Genomic DNA, 18,774 nt, shown 5'->3' with positions numbered 1-18,774 from the left:
TGCTAGGGTTGATCAGTCTGATATTCAAGGAGGGTAAAAAGTGGTATGAGACTGGAAGTGTAGTTAGTACTGGCTACTGTAAACGGACACAGCTGCATAGGGAGCTCCCCTCTTGTGGCGACTGTCAGAAGCTGTTTCTGAAACACGTGCTGGGTGGGCAGAGCTCAGCGAAGGAAATCAGGGTGATGTGAGCAGGCATGGTAAGCAGCCTGCTTCAGGCGGGAGGACAGGCACGGCTCTGTACCACAGCCAGCAGAAACTACGGCTTGTAGAGGCTGTACTGGCCCAAAGTGGCTTCTGCTCTCAGCTGAGGAAGAGGAGAGGTTTGGTGTTGTACTGTAGAGAAACCAAATGTAACAGGAGATCTAGAAATAAGAGCAAGCAAACTAAGTAATGTCAGACCTGCAATATTTGGTGGAAACTGTTGTTTCAGTTGTCCAACAACCTACATCATGTTCATTTCTTTTTTTGTGTTCTGTTTTTAAATGTAAATACTAAATTACATTGTGCTATTGCCTGACACCAAGTTTGTTCTGAAGTTCTAGATAATACATGTTGATAAATACGAGGTTTGTCCTACTTCAAAAGAAGTTGTATTATTGATAGCTAAAACACACACAAGTCAAACAGAAATTGAGTTAAGAACTGAATGAGGTTATTCTCTAGGTTACTCTCTACATTAGTTTATATAACCCAGATACAACTGTTCTCTTTCTTTTTTCTTTTTAATTAGGTTACAGCCATCCCTCTCTGATAAAGCTTCTACAGCAGCCACAGAACTTGGTAAGCGAATTAAGACATTAAGTACCTGAAGGCGTCCCCTCCCTCCTTGTGGCAGTCTTCAATTTTTCTTAGGCTGATAATCAACACTTAATGACTCAATTTAAAGAATGGTAGGAACTGTTTTTGTTATTTCTCGCTAGATGAAAAGAGCTTGGTAGTGTTTAAGAAGATGTCAAAAACTATGTGAAGCTCTATAAGAAGTAAACATTTGGGTGATACAAGCACTTGATATGTTTGCAGACAGCTTTAAGTCATACTTCAAGCGCAGTGTTTCCAATTAATTATTTTAACAATGCTCTTGAGTGAAGGTTTTTGATGCTGAAAGCAAGCACAAGTCCTTGAGAGAGAATACAGTATTCTGAACATGAAAATGGCGCTTTAAATCTGGAATGCTCCATTTCTTTTTGTTGCTGTTTTCTTTTGGTATTGCTTTGTTTTCATTTGGGGAGGAGCAGGGGAGTTAGTGGCTGGTTCACGTCTCTGAAGTACTAAATTGACTAAACCACTGACATGTCCTTGAAAAGTTCAAATAGTTGGACTACAGCAGCAGGATGATTTCAGAACTGAGGAAGTGCTTCTAAAATAAAGTATCTTAGTATTTCACGAACACTATACTGACAATGTTTGGAAATAATCTAGATTGAGTTACGGAAATAGTTGAAATAAAGTTACATTCTAATTCAGGCATATATTTTCACTTCTTGGACAGAAGTTCTGTAGTCACCTTGCTTTTTTTTTTTTTTTTAAATGTTTTTTACACAATAGCTTATGTATAAGGTACATAGATATTTGTGCACAGAGATGAGATTTAACTGAAAACCTGGAATGTAGCCATGCAAAACCGAGCTGCACTGGCTTTTGGCTATACTTCAATGCATCCTTGGTGGTTGTGCTGTCTTTCAGTGAGTTAGCCATGGGTTCTGCAAACCAGGAATGGGTGTCCATGCTACCTGCAAGGCATTGCTCAGGTCACATTGTTCATTGGTCACTTCCCTCTCGTTTTCCTTCCTAAAGAGCCTGCTGGCTCACCCCAGAAGGGTGCAAAGCTTGAGCCAACACGTGACAGAAGTGCAGATGCTTGAGTTCCCTGAGCTAATTTGCTTAACAGAGTTTTCTCAGATCTTCAGGATGAGAAAAAACTCTGCTTTTCCCAGAACCAAAATATTTCTTTTAAAAAATAAAAGATAAAAAAATCCGCCACTGAGGCAGGAAATCCCAGAGTTATCAAAGGCAGATCTGGATATCATGGAAACAGTAATATTTCTAAATACTTAATATTAACTCATAAAAATGATTTCTGAGGAGATAACAATGCCTTCATTATAATGCAACAGTAGGCAAAGTCAGATTTTAAACAATTCAAAAAAAAAAAAACAGTTGCTAATTTATCAGGTGGAAAAGGGAAATTAATAGGCTGCCAGCTAGAAGCCTGCATTAAAACAGCTACCTCCAAAGTCCAAAATGTGCAGTGCAACCAAATCCCATCTCGCCTGCATAAAAGCATCAAAAACATTGGTACTCCCCGTTCCAATTTCTGAAACCTGCATTAATTCAGAGGAGAAGGTGGCACTAAAACTGTTTGTCTATGCCTGATTGCACGCTTATGATTTCCAGCAGCCTTTAGTCCAGATAAAGGACCAGCTTTGCTGTGAAAATACTTTTTTTTTTTTTCTTTTTTTTTCCCCAGCAATAGGTAGGGCTCTTGTTTATTGTTAGCAATGGGATAGGTGTTTTCTTGAAGAGATTGGGGGGGGGGGTTATTTGTAATGCTTCATGTACCCTCTTTATAGCCAGCTATAAAAAACAGAATATTTATCTATTCATTTGAGACCATAGCAGCTTGATGTCAATGTTCTGTTTTTCTCAGTACTGAGCATCTCATAAACAACAAAGGAAAAATGCACTCTTCTGCTTAATGGCAAATGTTGTCAATTGACTGTGACAACCCTTAATCAAATCCGTGACAGATTTATGTTCTCATATCTCTAACTTTGTATGAAAATTTCCTTCTAAACTGAGGTAAAAAGTCAAGTAAGAATTCTCATATGTATTAAAAACTTAGTGGTTATCTGCCAGTAACATCATTATGATTTTTTTTTAAGCTTGAGTCTGTTGAAACAAATACTGTTTTGGAAGTAACACACTTGTATGAGTTACCAAGTCCTAGCTCATTCTTTATTGTAGCGTGTGTTTTTTGGTTATGCCTAAGAGTTCTGATGATGTGTTCTTACATGTACAGTGTGACCTCTCACACATCTTACTGTGCTCTGAGTAAGTGAGTACCTCTAGTAAGGAAAAAGATGGAAGGATGATGAAATATGTAAAAGTTTGGGTTGAGGTCTGTCCCCTCTGGAGACCCATAAAGACTTAACTCACCAAAGCTCAGCCTGTAATTTCAATGTTGACTTGCTAAAAAAAAATTAAAAATAGAGGGGAAATAACGCTTTGCAGTAGGCAAAATTACTGAGCTTGTCCTTTTGTGAGCAAATGTAATTTCAAATAAAAAGTAGCACATTGTGAAGCAAATAAGATTACCTACAAAGCAATGATAAAGCAATTTTAATCCATGACATCTCATTTAAATTAAATGCATATACACAATAAATTCATCTCCCATTAGTGGACCAAAGAGAGACCAAGGGGGACTTTTCCAGAACTTCTTGAAAACCACTTTTGTGGGCGGCAGGCTCAGCCTTCCACTAGCTGCTGTTCACTAACACCAAAATTATCTTTCTCTAAGGTGTGAATCCTGACGTGACCAGTTCATATGATCAGTGGGACAGTTCAAGTCAGAAGGGACTTAGGAGGTCTCTGGCCCAACCTCCTGCTCAGAGAGGGTCAGCTGGGAGATGGGACCGGGTTGCTCAGGGCTTTACCCAGGGGCCTGAAAACTTCCGAGGGAGACAGCACAGTCTCTTTGGGCAACTTGCACTGTCCTCTTCCTGAAAAAGCTTTTCATTACACCCAATCAGTACCTCTCATGGTTTGACTTATGCTCATTGCCTCTCATCTTCCCAATGAAGAGCTTCTAGCCAGGCTACATCTTCTCTGTAACCTTCAAATAGGTATTAAAAGTCTGCGTTCCTGTAGTCACTTCTGTGATTACCAAGGCCCTCGCAGTGGCACAGGTTCAGTTTTGCTGACTGATTAGTTTGGAGAAAAGAATTCTGGGAAGCAGGCATGAGTTCAGCCAGGTAGGCTGTGGGAATGCACTTTTAGGAGGGGTCACATTGCAGCCACGGAGACTATTTCAGCAGTGGTGGCACCTGAACTCGGTCAGGCCTCAATCAGGAAATGGAAAGGAAAAAAGAAGAGGTGAGCATATAAGCCACTGAATATGAGCCAGCAGTGTGCTCAGGTGGCCGAGAAGGCCAACAGGATCCTGGCTTGTATCAGAACTAGTGTGGCCAGTAGGACTAGGGAAGTGATTGACCCTCTGTACTCGGCTCTGGTGAGGCTGCACCTCAAGTACTGTGTTCAGTTTTGGGCCCCTCACTACAATAACGACGTGGAGGTGCTGGAGTGTGTGAAGGGCAGTGAAGCTGGTGAAGGGTCTGGAGATCAAGTCTTATGGGGAGTGGCCAAGGAAACTGGGGTTATTCATTCTAGAGTAAAGGAGGCTCAGTAGAGACCTTATCACTCTCTACAGCTATCTCAAAGGAGGTTGTAGCGGGGTGGGGATCGGTCTCCTCTCCCAAGCAACAAGCAATAGGACGAGAGGAAATGGCCTCATGTTGCACCAGGGGAGGCTTAGGTTGGTTATTAGGAAAATATTCACTGAAAGGGTTGTGGAGCATTGGAACAGGCTGCCCAGGGAAGTGGTTGAGTCACCATCCCTGGAGGTATTCAAAAGATGTGTAGATGCGGTGCTTGGGGACATGCTTTAGTGGTAGACTTGGCAGCGCTAGGTTAATGGTTGGACTTCATGATCTTAGAGGTGTTTTGCAACCTCTGTGATTTTATGAATACTATTAAACTGACAAGCTGGCAATCTTTTATTGTAATGTACCATAATAATGAATGTTCCTAAGTTCAGGCTGAGGCACTAAGAAAGGTGACTGTGCAAATTGAAGGCACTAGAACAGAAAACATTTAACTGGAAAAATTTCCAGTGCAAATCAGTAAGCTTCACGAAAGCAGTACATGGTTGAAAAGAATCTTCACCGACTTGTCTGGATATATCATGGTCAATGTTCTTGAGCTTGATTAAATGCCTGTTGCTGATTAGTGACAGAATAGCATGCAAGGTAGCTTCTTGCCGATCTTGCTACCCTGCCCACTACTGCACGTGCCAGAGGAGTCCGGCATGGCTGTATACAAGTTTTTTTGTCAGGAATCTATTTTCTTGTACTGTTGGCATTGCTGATCGTTGCATGTGTGTTATCTCTCAGATGTAGTCCCTATCCTTTAAGTCTATGTTGGTCTTGTTCCCTCAAATACCACTGCAATAGTATCTGGAGGATGTTTATAACCACAGTGTTATGAAATGGTCTTATTACAAGCCCAAAAAGGAAGAAAGTACTGTTACCTTAATTGGATTTAGATTTAGCTACTCCAACTGAAGGCAATTAATTAAGATTTTAAGGTATATTTTTCCTGTGTATAAGGAAAATTGAGATTGGGTGACTAAAATGGCAATATTGAAGAGGAAATGTAATTACCAGTTAGTATACACCTTTTCTAAGGTGCCCTGTAAGAATAAAATATTACAGATTAGATGGAAAAAATTAATCTAAGACATTATATTATCACCTGGTTTTAAAACCCTTTGTGCCATGACTACAAATTTCTGGTTGGTATTTGTAATTAGAATTCAATGTAACTGCCTTGATATCAACATGATATTTTTCATGTAATACTGAAAAATAACAACGTCTCTTCATTTGTCTTTGTAGAGCACTTTTATCAACAGACCTGCCCTAGGGATTTTACCTCCAGAGAACTTTGCAGAAAGACTGAAGGAATCTTTGTTATCAGTAAGTTTGAGATAGCAGTGATGAGGTGACACATTTTGTGTTTAGGGACACAGGTATATCAAAGGATGTTACGGATTTTAACAAGGAACATTATAGATTATCTATTCTCCCACCTGCCTTCCCTCTTCCAAGAGACTAGAACCAGCAAGTGATGAAATCGAACCTTTTTTCTCTGACTTGACAGATGTGAGAGGGTGATGTGTCTGCTTTGTACAGATACTGCCTCTTCCAGTGTGGATTCAAGAACTGATAACAAACTGCATTTTCACTAACTTTTGTTCACTGTGCTTTCATAAGAGATAGCAGAATATGTTGAGTGTGTTTCTCCTGTTCTAAATTGGAAGATCTTTGGGGGCTGAAACCGAGATGAGCTTTCTCAGGTGTAGTTAGAATCTGTTTTCCTCATCCCAGGCATGACTGGTTTCCCATTATATTGAAACTGATGACGTTATGTTCAATTTACACTATAGCTGTGCCTAATATTTTGGAGTAATTTGCTCTCTTCATTGACAGGTGGCTCCTAAGGGTCTGCCACAGGTGATTACCATGTCTTGTGGATCCTGCTCAAATGAAAATGCATTTAAAGCAATATTTATGTGGTACAGAGTGAGTAAAATATTAAAAGTGTTTTGTTTTTGGATTTGTTTGGGGGGGGGGAGGTTTGGATGTAGAAATCAGAATTTATTTGTCATTATGACTGCTATACAGAGTAAGCAGTAAAACAGAGTAAGGCTTGCAGGCTCTCCAGGTTGTGATGTGATTTTTATTCGATATAGTATAGAATCTATTTAAAAGTTTTCATCTAAGCTTTCTATTCTTATTAACACAACTTTAGAAATGAAAAAATAAACAAACAAAATGTATTCAGCATTACTGCTTATTCTTTCTTTGGTTAACCATGTGATCGCCTGTGTAGTGTGATCTGTTTCCTCTTCTTCCAGCAGTGGTTTAACTTAGAAACTAAAATAAATTCTCATGTATTCCTTGGGACTTACCTCCCTGAAAAGGTCTTCTTTATCCTATAGTCGAGGAGACATCTTAAACGGTCATTTATCTAAAACAGTTTGTTTTATGAAATGCATATTGCAGTCATAGGAACCACACTCAATGTCTTCCTTGGCTCTAGTTTGGAATACCGGAATTATTAGTGTGTGACTGAGCTAAAAATTCATTGGTTACAACTAAAGGAGAACTGTTTTTGTTTGTTTTGCTTTTTTGCAGAACAAGGAGAGGGGCCATAATAATGTCACAAAAGAGGAACTGGAATCTTGCATGATTAACCAGGTAACATTGTTTTTTTTACCACACCTACGCATGTAACATTGTTGTGGTTTTATAAAAGAATATTGGGGGGAAAATTGGCTTTCCTATCCTGAAGGTTTGTAAGTTTAGAAAATGGTGAAAGACAGACTGTTTCCAAAATATTCAAGACCAGCTGCTAGTATTCTTCTGCATCCTTCCCAATTGTGAATTTTGGGAAGATCTCCCTTATTTCACTTACTAGAAAGGGAACAAAGTGATGGATGGGTCCATGGAGATTATTAATACATGCAATTTTTTACAAATATTAACAGTCCTTACTATTTTTCCAGAAGCCATAATTTTATGGCTTAAAATTTATCAGGGGGGCAGTTAAAATTTGACTAACTGTTAACAACGGGTGGGATGAGGAAATTGAGATGCAGCTGAGAAACCTGAAATCCTATAAACTTTCAACTGAGGTGGTCTTGCTCCTGCCAGTCACAAATCTTACATGCAGCAATATCAGAAAATGGTGAATTTAATTTCTTTTTGAGATACGTATCTTAGAAATGAATGATCTGCTGGTCTTAGCTTGACTAGCACTTCTCTAGGGAAACGTATTCAATTCATTTCCATGGAGCTGAGGAACTCATTTGGCTTTAAAAATGTAGAGGAAGAGGGTTTGGTTTTACTTGTCTTCAGAATTACTTTTTAAAGTTCTCTGATGTTACTCAGCCATGTCAGACAGGTGGCTGTGCCAGTACAAAAAAGAAGATGGCACATCTTGACCTGAAGGAATAGGAATTTTGTGAGATGACTAAAGATTTGTGAAACTGATGATCCCTTTTTGTCCAAGTTTAGCTATCTAAACATTAGGATTCCCACTTGAGCTAATTCTCCGACTTTTCTTTATAGTTGCAGGGGGAGGAGCAATTTTCAGAGGGCAACTCATCCCCCTTTCTTGGGGCGATTCCACAGAATCCAATTGCAAATTTTGAACCCTTGAGCTGAGCCTGTAGCTGGCTGGGGTCCTCTGCAGGCTGCAGTGTGGGTCTCAGGCATGGTTTCTCTGGGTCACTTTTTTCTCTCCCTGCCAGGAGAGCTCTGCTCGGGCTGAAACCTGTGCCCCGTGGCAGCACCGAGAGGCTCCGCTGTGCCCTGCGGCAGGGCCTGGGGCCGGCTGGGCCCGGCCGTGTCTGGCACCAGGCAGCCCCGGCCACTCCTCACACAGGCCCTGCCGCCGGCACCGCGCCCTGGGCACGCGGTACATGTGTGCTCATAGTTTGTACAAAATGTGCGTTGTACTCAATGTTCTGCTGACGTGTCAGTTCATGTGCAAAATAATGCTACAAAACAGTATAAATTGCCAAATATTCGTTAATACCAATGATATACTTTATGAGGTCAGGAAGATCTCAAGGGATGACAAACGTATTGCTTAAATGTGCCAGTATAACAGTTTTGATGGTGATGTTGAAGAGGAAACCTGTGGGCAGGCTGCGAGGGGCAGCAGCTTGGCTCCAACCCCATGCCCCACTCGGGGCCACGGCCCTGTCAGGGCAGGGTGTCTGAGGGGGCTGCGTACAGCAGCGGCCCTGCCGCTCACCTGCGGCCCCACACGCTGACCACTGTGCTTTGCTTTCAGCCCCCTGGCTGCCCTGACTACGCTATGCTATCCTTCATGGGCGGCTTCCACGGCAGGACCATGGGTAAGAAAAACACGGCCGGCAGCACCTTCCCTCCTAGCTCCTGGGGTAAAATTACCACAATATAAAAATGTGATCTCACCTGTTATTACCATTTTATATTGGATCGATCCCCGTTACAAACGTGTTACCCAACATGTCTGTAATTGAGAGCTTTGAAACTGGTTTTCTTTAAACAGGTGAAACCATCTAGACTGAGCACTGCTGTTCAGATTGATAGAGGTTCTCCTGTCCTTGTGGAATAGTACATACGGAAAGTGATGCTTAAAAGTTAGAGCACTCCACTTAAGTTTGACTAAATCCTATTAGTCAATATTTCAGAAAAGAAAATAAAAACCTGGAACAATTAAGAAAGACTTTCTTTTTTTTTTTTTTTTAGAAAAAGAAAAGCAGTTAAGAAAGTCCTGGTGTCAGGCAATTTTTCACCTCTTGGTAGCTTTTTTCCTGTATTGTTCCTAGTCAGGTGTTTTTCTAATTCTTGTGTTTCTGGGTTTAGGTTGCTTAGCTACAACTCACTCTAAAGCAATTCACAAACTGGACATTCCATCGCTGGACTGGCCTATTGCTCCATTTCCAAGACTAAAGTATCCTCTGGAAGACTTTGTGAAAGAGAATCAACAGGAAGAAGCCCGTTGTTTAGAGGAGGTAAAAATTCACTGGCAGCTTTCTGGTATTTTGTTTTGAAATGATGAATGGTGTTAGTAGGATTAGTTGCTTTTCACTAAAAGAATGTTTTCAGGGATTGGAACACCATGTGATTAAAATAGCATTCACTGTTGTTTACAGTTAGAAGTTTGTCCTTGCTTTTCAGAAGAACAGCCAGTTTACTGTGAATTAAGGTCTACATGAATTATACTAAAGTGAAATTTCACATGCTTGTTATATCACAGTGAACTAGCCTGCCAGATTTTGCAGAGGGACATGGACTAAGAGCTCAGTGTATAATACTCTGCAAAGAGAACCTGTACCGATGTTTCATTTTTTTCAGGTTTTCTGTGTTAGCTTTCTGGTGTAGAGCTCTGATCCTGCCTACAGCTGCAGGGAGTGAGTGGGCAGAGATTCCGTGCCTTCCCTAGCACAGGAGAAAGGAAAGGTGGGCAGAACCGAGTTCAAGGGAGGCAAACTCTCTGCAAGTACCAGAACCATGGGATTCCCTGTTGGGCTTCCGGGGATCCAGGATCTGTCGTTTGCAAGGGCTCGTTCTCGAGACAGGGCTTTGGGGAGCAAGGCATGATGTGCCCTGTGGCTGGAACAGAAACAGTGCGCTATCTAGAACATTCTGACTACCGAGGAGTGGGCTGTGATGTACTGAATGGAGCTCAGCAGCACTGCGTGGATGGCTGCGCAAAGCTGGATTGGAGAGACTTCTCATTCAAACCTGCATCATAACTTCAGGGAAAACTGAAAGCATAGCAAATTGCTTTCCTGCGTTTGCACCACAATAGCTTATTGGGCTGGAAGGAAAGTGGGATGTGAAAAATCAATCCACAAACTTGAAGCCATTATTTAAAAAAAAAAAAAAAAAAAGCTGAACACTCTCTTGAAAGTCTGTAAATTTGCTTCCTGGCTCCCTTTGGAAATCATTACTTTACACAGCCTACACAGACTGTGGGCCCTGAAAGCTGTAAGTGGTATTTCAAATACAAATGACACTACTAATCACAGCAACTAGCACTACAAGGTTAATTAGAACTTCTCTGAAAGCCCCTTATCAGCAACAGGATTTCTTCACCTCTTCATCTGATTAATTTTAAAGTATCTTAAGTGAGTGATTAGAAAAGGCAAATTTCCCAGATTGCATTCATTAATACATTAGATGAGTATTGTTTTGACACAAAATCTACTTTTTTTTTTTTTTTAATATAAGTTAGGTAGAATGGCAGCAGTGGCACAGCAAACTACAGTGGTTTCAATGGTATTTTCAGCTGAAGTTTGCTGGACCTTTCACACCATCGTGGACAACTATGCAACTAGTTACAATGTGGTTCAGGATATGGTTTAAACTTCATCGTTTAGGAACAAGAGGGTAGTGTTAAATCCTGGATGAAGTATTTGTGGATTCCTTGTGGTTCCTGACACCTTTATAGCCAGAAATAGCTTTGAAGAGTTGACGTGCTGGTGCTGAGGTTTAATCTTTCTGGGAAAGAAATGTCAGAATGTCCTGAAAGGAGAATGTAGCATAAATGTTTGATTTACAGGTGGAAGATCTGATTGTAAAGTACAGGAAAAAGAAGAAGATTGTGGCTGGAATCATTATAGAACCAATACAGTCAGAGGGTGGGGACAATCATGCGTCAGATGACTTCTTCAGAAAGCTACGAGATATTGCCAGAAAGGTAATCAAATATTTCACTTTTCACTCACTGGTAGCTAAACATGAAATTATTTGTTCCTGTCTCCAGATACCTTCCTCTCCCACCACTCTGGAGCTTCACAAGCCTCCTCATTAGCAGTTGGGATAGTTACGTGCATGTACTGAGATACTAGCTACTCCTATAGTCAGCACAGTAGTTCCTCTTACATTTGGTGCACAGTTAGTGGTTTCCTCAGTCCACTAAATTTTCTACTACTGTCTAAATGACAGAGAAATTGCTCTGACTCATTTACACTGGATTTCATAGTAGTGTTCTTTAAATGGCAATGCCAATTTGTAGAGGTGGGTTAAAACAATTTTAGAAGAGGCAGGTTTGGGTAAGGGTAATTTTTGTTTGACATACTTGTTTTTCAGGTCCTTTTGCAATTATAAACAAATTGAGTCTGTCTGTAAGTTTCAGTGTTTCAAAAAAACAATGAAAAAGGCAGATGCCTTGATACTCAGAATGTGAAGTTACCTATTTAGAAGCAGTGGCCTTCAGTAAGACCTACTTTGTGCTTTTTTCCTCTCGAACATCTGTATCAGAAGCTTATGTGTGTGTTTACAGAGAAGAGAATAGGTAATATCTGGAAAACTCTCTTTGGAAAAGAGCAACTTTTCCCATTGTTAACAGCTGCTCATGCAAGGGTGATACCGTAAATAAAGTGATGTGAAAAGGTTTGTCTTATCTAAAATGTGAATCTGCCAAAAGTACTTAGCAACTGTTTTTAATGATAGTATCATGATGTAGTTTGATCTCCCTGTCCTGCAGCTTCAAAAAAATTGTCCTTCACATTAAAAAAAAAAAAAAAATTTTTTTTGCCAGTTAAAATGAGTAGCTCTTTCAGCAGATTCATCTGAAAAGGCTGTTCTTTTGGGATCATTTTAGGTCCCTAGACTGAACAGATCATGCTGCTGGTAGTGCTTTTATGCCACAAATGTCTGACTTAGATTGGAAGCTCAGACTTCTCATCTAAAACAAACAAACAAAACTCCTAGAAATGAGGTTCTGCTTCCCTCAGAGGCTTTGACAATGCCACCTAGACTCCTCCCAGATGTTTTTAGGTATCTCTGTTTTAAAAGGAAATACATATATATATATATACACACATACAAAAAAAAAAAAAAAAAAAACATGTATTTTGCTTCTAAGTTTAGGTAGAATTATGTTTCTGTTGCCTTTCTGAAAAAATAGCCGAGTTCCTAATTGTGAAATCTAATGCACAATGAGTTTCAAGACTGGTTAGGAAATATGGCAGCGTTGGTCTGTGGTGGAGGAGGGGAGATTTGGAGCAGTGAAGGCAGAGGAAGGAGGGACGTTACATGCAATTGACTTGTATTTATCATTTCACTAGGGGAGATATTTTTGTTTTGGAAGTGTATACTCATGTCCCCTGCTTTTTCCATCTGTCTCCACAGCATGGCTGTGCGTTCTTGGTGGATGAGGTGCAGACAGGAGGTGGCTGCACCGGAAAATTCTGGGCCCATGAACATTGGGGCCTGGATGATCCAGCTGATGTGGTAACATTTAGTAAGAAGATGATGACAGGAGGATTTTTCCACAAAGAAGAGTTCAGGCCAAATGCTGTAAGAGTTTTCAATGGAAAATGGAACTTTCTGCTAGTTGGTGCCCCCTTCATTGGGTACCTGTAAGGTCCATGGAAGAGGCAAGCTTTCCTTCAGTAATGCAGGTTCAGCTAGATGGAGCTGCTATTTCCTAGATACTTGCTTTGTGCTTACATGAATGAATCATCTTTACTTCCTCATGTTTATTCCGATTGCTCTCAGTCACAAAGGTCATAAAGCTCGTGGGAGAGAGTGGAGAGCTGGGTTTAGCCTGCTGAAGTAATCTTCGATAGGAAACCAGCCACAATTTGAACAAAACCTTACCTTTTCCGTAAGATAACTTGGTATCTTCAGAGCTTGTATGTAAGCATTTTGAATTCTGTTATCAAGACTCATTCTTCATAGTAATGTCATTTTATATGTAATAAATGAAGAAACTAAATGGCAGAAGATAAAGCTTGAATGCAAAACCAGTATAGACGATGTTGGTTTCAACATCATCTATAGCCATGTTTCAATGAGGTGTCAGATTAGCAAAACAGAGAGCACTAAATTCATAGCATAAAGCAGTTGGTTGCCCTTTGTTTCTGCTGAGCAGGGCAGCTGTATTTTGCTCTTACAACACAAAAGGGGACTTGGTGAGATTAGTGCATGCTTTTTGCTGTACCAGATGTTGCATGACCAGTTTGATGGCTTGCTTTTCTTTATTATAGTGCTTTTCCTGTTAACATGTTCTGCAACTCTCTTTCCATCCTTTTCCAAGCCCTATCGGATTTTTAACACCTGGCTTGGAGATCCATCCAAGAACCTTATGCTTGCTGAAGTCATTAAGGTTATTAAAAGAGAAGACCTCCTAAACAATGCAGCCCATGCAGGGAAAGCACTACTGACCGGGCTGCTGGATTTACAGGTAAACATTTGGAAGGCTTATTGTAGATAAGGGGAAATTTGCTGATCCATTAGGATCCAACCTCATGCAGTTTTAAACACTTGAAGTCTGTGGCTACTCAGACTGTTGTCAGAAAGGGGCAAACAGGACACAAGGTTGTGTCAGATGTCCAGACAGTGTGCGATAGCTCCACTCCCCCAAAACGGAGGAGGCAGCAGGTTCTTCATGTGGCAGAATGCCTGGCAGAGCTTGCCACCTGGTGCCCTCTGTTGCAGCAGCTGCCATGCATACATCCTCACCTCTCTTTGCAGGCTCGTTACCCCCATCTTATCAGCAGAGTTAGAGGAAGAGGAACGTTCTGTTCATTTGACACTCCAAATGATGCAACTAGAAACAAGTTAATTACAATAGCCAGAAACAAAGGTAAGGCAATTTGTGTGTAGTTTAGCTTCAAAGGACAAACAGGATATGTGGTGCTTTAAATTGTCCTTTTTTTGTATGGTGTGTGTACTGCACTATCCAAGGACAAAAGTGAATTATAAACAGGCTGTATTTAGGCTTTTCTGGAAATAGATGTATTTTCATAAACATTTAAACCAGTCAGTTGCATGTACGTGCACCTTTATCTTTCTCTTTAGGTCTGATGTTACTAAAGAGGCCTATGCAGGTCATGTATTTCTGATGTCACTTTAATATTCCTCTGCAGTGAACCTAGGCATGGCTTACTTCTAGAAACAGATCAGGAAAATTGAAGTTAACTGTCACACAGGAAAACTCAGGGAGGACATGGAATTTTATGTAATACCTAATAACAAAATATATTGAGTTGCCTAAAATGGGGATCTACAACTGCCTGCCCCTTTTACTACATGGGCTGTAGACAAGCCCGTGTTTCAGGAGGAGAACCTCATGCTCTGAAACCTAATATCCTCTTTGAATTTAACTGTGGGTCCTGGGTTTGCAGCTGTCAGGTTTTTGTTACTTATAGCTCTTGAAAGAAGCAGGTGTGATGCATCTAACTACTGTGAAATGAAATTTTAGAGTGTAAAAGACATCAGTAATGTTTTGTTCTTGAAAACTAAGCCAGCAGAGAGAAAAGGTAGAGCCATTTGCTTCACAGTACACCACCAACTGATGATACTCTGTGTGACTGTATGGTTAGCAGTGACTTGGGAAGCTTCTGTTGCCCCTCCCCAATGATGTGAACATTGCCAAATATTCAGAAAATGCAGTTCTCACAATGGTGGAAATGACTAAAGAAACTCTTTTTGTCTTAGGTGTTGTACTGGGAGGCTGTGGTGACAGATCAATCCGTTTTCGTCCAACGCTGATCTTCAAGGATCATCACGCGCACCTCTTTCTGAACATTTTCAGTGACATCTTAGCAAACTTCAAGTAAAAAGCCGTTCTCTTACACTGAACAACTAACTGATTATGAGATTAGTTTGCATTAATTCATGTCTTCTCCACTTACAAGATAAGTGTAAAGTCATAAACTAAGGGTTGTGTTCTGTCTGTAATGCTGCCCAAGGCACGCTGCTCCATGCAAACTCGACCCAGGCAGAGTATTGGTACTGGTCACCAGCAGGTACCCGCAGCTGTCCTACACTGTGCACAGAAGCGGTGGCCCTCCATCCGTGGGTCCTATTAATTGCAGAGTCCTCCATGCATCCATGGCCCTGACTAAGTTGTCTAAATACGACCTGGTACAGTCTGTTTTCACAGATAATCCCAGTAGCTTTACTTGTGTCCAGAAGCAGCAACAAGTATTAAAAGCCACATGCCTGCCATGCAGAAAGTGCCATTCTCTAATGGTAGATGGAACAAAAGAGGTGTTTCAGGGAAAGCTTTGCTTTCCACCACTGCCAAGTACAATATTTTACAAAATAATTTCAAGCTTTACTCCCCTGAATACTGAAGTCTGCCATACCACCTGGATCATGACACTGCTCTACCTAGCCTTTAGCCTATACATACTGCTTCAGCGGCACTGATGCACGCAGCCACATGTGCAGTGCCATGAGTAGAAGTGAAGTACTTCTTTCCTTGTCCTGGATTTTAAAACTCTTGACTTCTCTTACAATTAGAGAAGAGAAAGCTATGCTGAGCTGTATGTAATTTGACAAAACTTAAAGAATTGTGTGAAGCACATTATTTCCATCTCTGTCAGCAATCTCAAATTATTTGGGCTTATTTTACCATTTGCCCATAATATGCCATAATAGCCATTAATTTAGCTATTACAAGTTCTACATGAATAAGGATGTTGTAGAACTACAGCAGAATTGCTTGCTCTTAGCCATTACCTGACATCAGAGCCACTACAGTGAAGGCCTAGTCCTAACTGCACATTGTAACGCAAAGTAGTTGTGTTGATCTAATAGGTTACTCTTAAGTTATTGATGCTTCAGAGGTCTTCTAGAAAGCCACAAGATGAAAAAGTTGCAACGCTTTGTTACTTTTCTCCTCTTCAGAGAATTGTTCTGGACATCTCTTTACTATGTACTCTTTACTATTTGCTTAAGGCTGACTTGAACTAGTTCTGGTGCTTTTTTTTTTCCCTTCTCTTTCTTTGGCTAGCAGGCATCTGACTTTTCCTTAGCAAGTTTAACTTTTGTATTTATGCACCAAAAAAGAGGGACCACTTTTAGACTTTACAGTTGCCCTATCAGCAATTTTTAAGTACATAAGAGACAGAGCAGTTAAAGGATTTATATATGTTTAATAAAGCTGCCAAACTGTGAAAGGTTTCTTACCTGCTTTGGTAAGTTTTAATCATGGTTTTCCCATTTTCCTATTTTTGACTACTGGTATTGGACAACTCAAGAAAGCTGACTTCTGCTAGCTTAGAAATAATGGGATTTCTATAAACCTCTCTGCAGAACCCAGAATTCTGGTACCAGCTGGTCAGAACCCAGGCAGGTTTTTGAACAGAGGTTGTTGAAATCTGGAGAAAGGACTGGTGGATTGGTGTTCAACAAAACCTCACTGTCATCACTGTCCTCATAAGAGTATTATCATCAAGAGGAAAGTCAAAACAAGAACTGTGTTTGACCACATTCTGGGAATTAGTTCGTTCAACATATCAGTGCAGTAGTTTTAGTAAGTGTCTCTAGCAAGTCTTGTACTTCTACAGAAGCAAAGGTCCAGTAATTTGAAGTCTTACCACATCTTCACTTTTATTATGAATACTCTAGGTGTTTTTATAATTTTTACTGACACTCAGTAACTGTATAATTGTGTACAACATATTGATGAAATCATGTTAGAGAATACATAGGAAGCACTGCAGCTGAAGTATATAAAGTTAATATTGTTTACAGCATACTGTGGACAGTGCCAAAATAAATGTTTAAACAAATACTTAACTACACTTCATGGTGTATCTAGTAACTGCACACAGATTCATAAAAAAAAGACATCTCGTGTAATCAATATTCTTAAATAAAATATTTATAATTGAAGTTCTCCAAGACTCTTTGTTTTAAACCTAGCATATGCCTAAACTGAATCACTAGTGCTTATTAAATATATTCTTACGAAGACAGACAAACCTCCAGAAAACTTGCTATAAGCATGCAATCCACTTCAGTCAACCCATACTTTGCTGCCATAGTGTTTAAGCCAAGGAAAAATATTTTCCTTTTGATATTGCTGCACCATTTGGTATTAGCCAAAATTTAAAATAATAAGGACCCCATTAGGAGAAGTTTCACCTGAGTAAATAGTAAATCATGATTAGGCTGCACGTTATAATGCCAGTTTTACTTACCTGCATCTGCTGATCCACCAAGAGACAGAGGTTTCAATAGGCCTGAGAAAGAAACAGTGAAAAGAATTCTCCAGACTTTGCTCTTGGTGAAGTTTAGCTTATTTGCCATAATTCCAAATGAACTAATAGCTAGAAGAGCGGTGTAAGGAGTTGCCTTGCTTGTGACAATTCCAAAATAAAAATCCTACCTGTTAAAAGTGATCAGATTTGATTCTTTCTCAGGTTTAAATCTTGCTTCTTTGTTTCTGTGGAGGGTTTGGCAAAGAAGGAATCATACTAACACCACAGAATGAAACCAGCATCCTTCAGGATACATGTGGTGAGGCGATCAACGCTCCAACTTACAGAGAACACAAACTACACGTTTCATCTTCAGCTTTAATTCAACATAGCTTTTAGTTGTCTTACCTGTTTTCATTTCAGGTAAAATCAGCCTGGGGGTGGGAAGGAGGTATGCAAATCCAGTAAGTGGAAGGGTATTTGGCAAGGGCACTGTCCATGTTAAAGTATGCCCAAGTGAGCAAACAAATCAAGTGGTGCTCTAGAGGACTGGGTTCTCAGGCTAAGCTGTTATCTATGGTGTAGTAAACAGAAGGTTGTTGAATTCATGTAGTCTAAGATAATTTTTGGCAACATTTACTGCAGTTTTTGGAACTTAAGAGTTACAGAATCACAGAATCATCTAGGTTGGAAGAGACCTCCAAGATCACCTAGTCCAACCTCTGACCTAACACTAACAAGTCCTCCACTAAACCATATCACTAAGCTCTACATCTAAACGTCTTTTAAAGACCTCCAGGGATGGTGACTCAACCACTTCCCTGGGCAGCCCATTCCAATGCCTAACAACCCTTTCAGTAAAGAAGTTCTTCCTAACATCCAACCTAAACCTCCCCTGGCACAACTTTAGCCCATTCCCCCTCGTCCTGTCACCAGGCACGTAGGAGAACAGACCAACCCCCACCTCGCTACAGCCTCCTTTAAGGTACCTATAGAGAGCGATGAGGTCTCCCCTGAGCCTCCTCTTCTCCAGGCTGAACAAGCCCAGCTCCCTCAGCCGCTCCTCGTAAGACTTGTTCTCCAGACCCCTCACCAGCTTCGTTGCCCTTCTCTGGACTCTCTCGAGCACGTCCACGTCCTTCTTGTAGCGAGGGGCCCAAAACTGAACACAGTACTCGAGGTGCGGCCTCACCAGAGCCGAATACAGGGGGACAATCACTTCCCTAGCCCTGCTGGCCACACTGCTTCTTATACAAGCCAGGATGCTGTTGGCCTTCTTGGCCACCTGGGCACACTGCTGGCTCATATTCAGCCGACTATCAACCAATGCTCCCAGGTCCTTCTCTGCCAGGCAGCTTTCCAGCCACTCATCTCCCAGCCTGTAGCTCTGCTTGGGGTTGTTGTGCCCCAGGTGCAGGACCCGGCACTTGGCCTTGTTGAACCTCATACAGTTGGCCTCAGCCCATCAGTCCAGCCTATCCAGATCC

The 18,774-nt window shown here is 40.8% G+C and overlaps 1 protein-coding gene across 4 annotated transcripts in view; it reads left to right on the top strand.

The window, feature by feature from the left end:
- The window catches only part of ABAT (4-aminobutyrate aminotransferase), a 60,256-nt gene extending 43,277 nt beyond the window's left edge, over positions 1 to 16,979 (top strand). For all 4 annotated transcript variants that reach the window (XM_083800057.1, XM_083800055.1, XM_083800054.1 and 1 more), the window contains exons 6-16: positions 734 to 783; positions 5,679 to 5,759; positions 6,273 to 6,365; positions 6,981 to 7,043; positions 8,647 to 8,710; positions 9,204 to 9,352; positions 10,906 to 11,043; positions 12,480 to 12,647; positions 13,390 to 13,536; positions 13,827 to 13,938; positions 14,793 to 16,979. In XM_083800057.1, coding sequence (XP_083656183.1) covers positions 734 to 783; positions 5,679 to 5,759; positions 6,273 to 6,365; positions 6,981 to 7,043; positions 8,647 to 8,710; positions 9,204 to 9,352; positions 10,906 to 11,043; positions 12,480 to 12,647; positions 13,390 to 13,536; positions 13,827 to 13,938; positions 14,793 to 14,914 — 1,187 coding nt within the window. In that variant the 3' untranslated portion in view covers positions 14,915 to 16,979. The remainder of the gene's footprint in view (positions 1 to 733; positions 784 to 5,678; positions 5,760 to 6,272; positions 6,366 to 6,980; positions 7,044 to 8,646; positions 8,711 to 9,203; positions 9,353 to 10,905; positions 11,044 to 12,479; positions 12,648 to 13,389; positions 13,537 to 13,826; positions 13,939 to 14,792) is intronic.
- The last annotated feature ends 1,795 nt before the right edge of the window (positions 16,980 to 18,774 follow it).

This window comes from Anser anser, assembly GCF_964211835.1.
Source record: "Anser anser genome assembly, chromosome: 15".
In the NCBI taxonomy this organism is placed as follows: domain Eukaryota; kingdom Metazoa; phylum Chordata; class Aves; order Anseriformes; family Anatidae; genus Anser; species Anser anser.
Note: the sequence above shows the minus strand (reverse complement) of the source record. Positions and strands in the feature narration are given on the sequence as shown.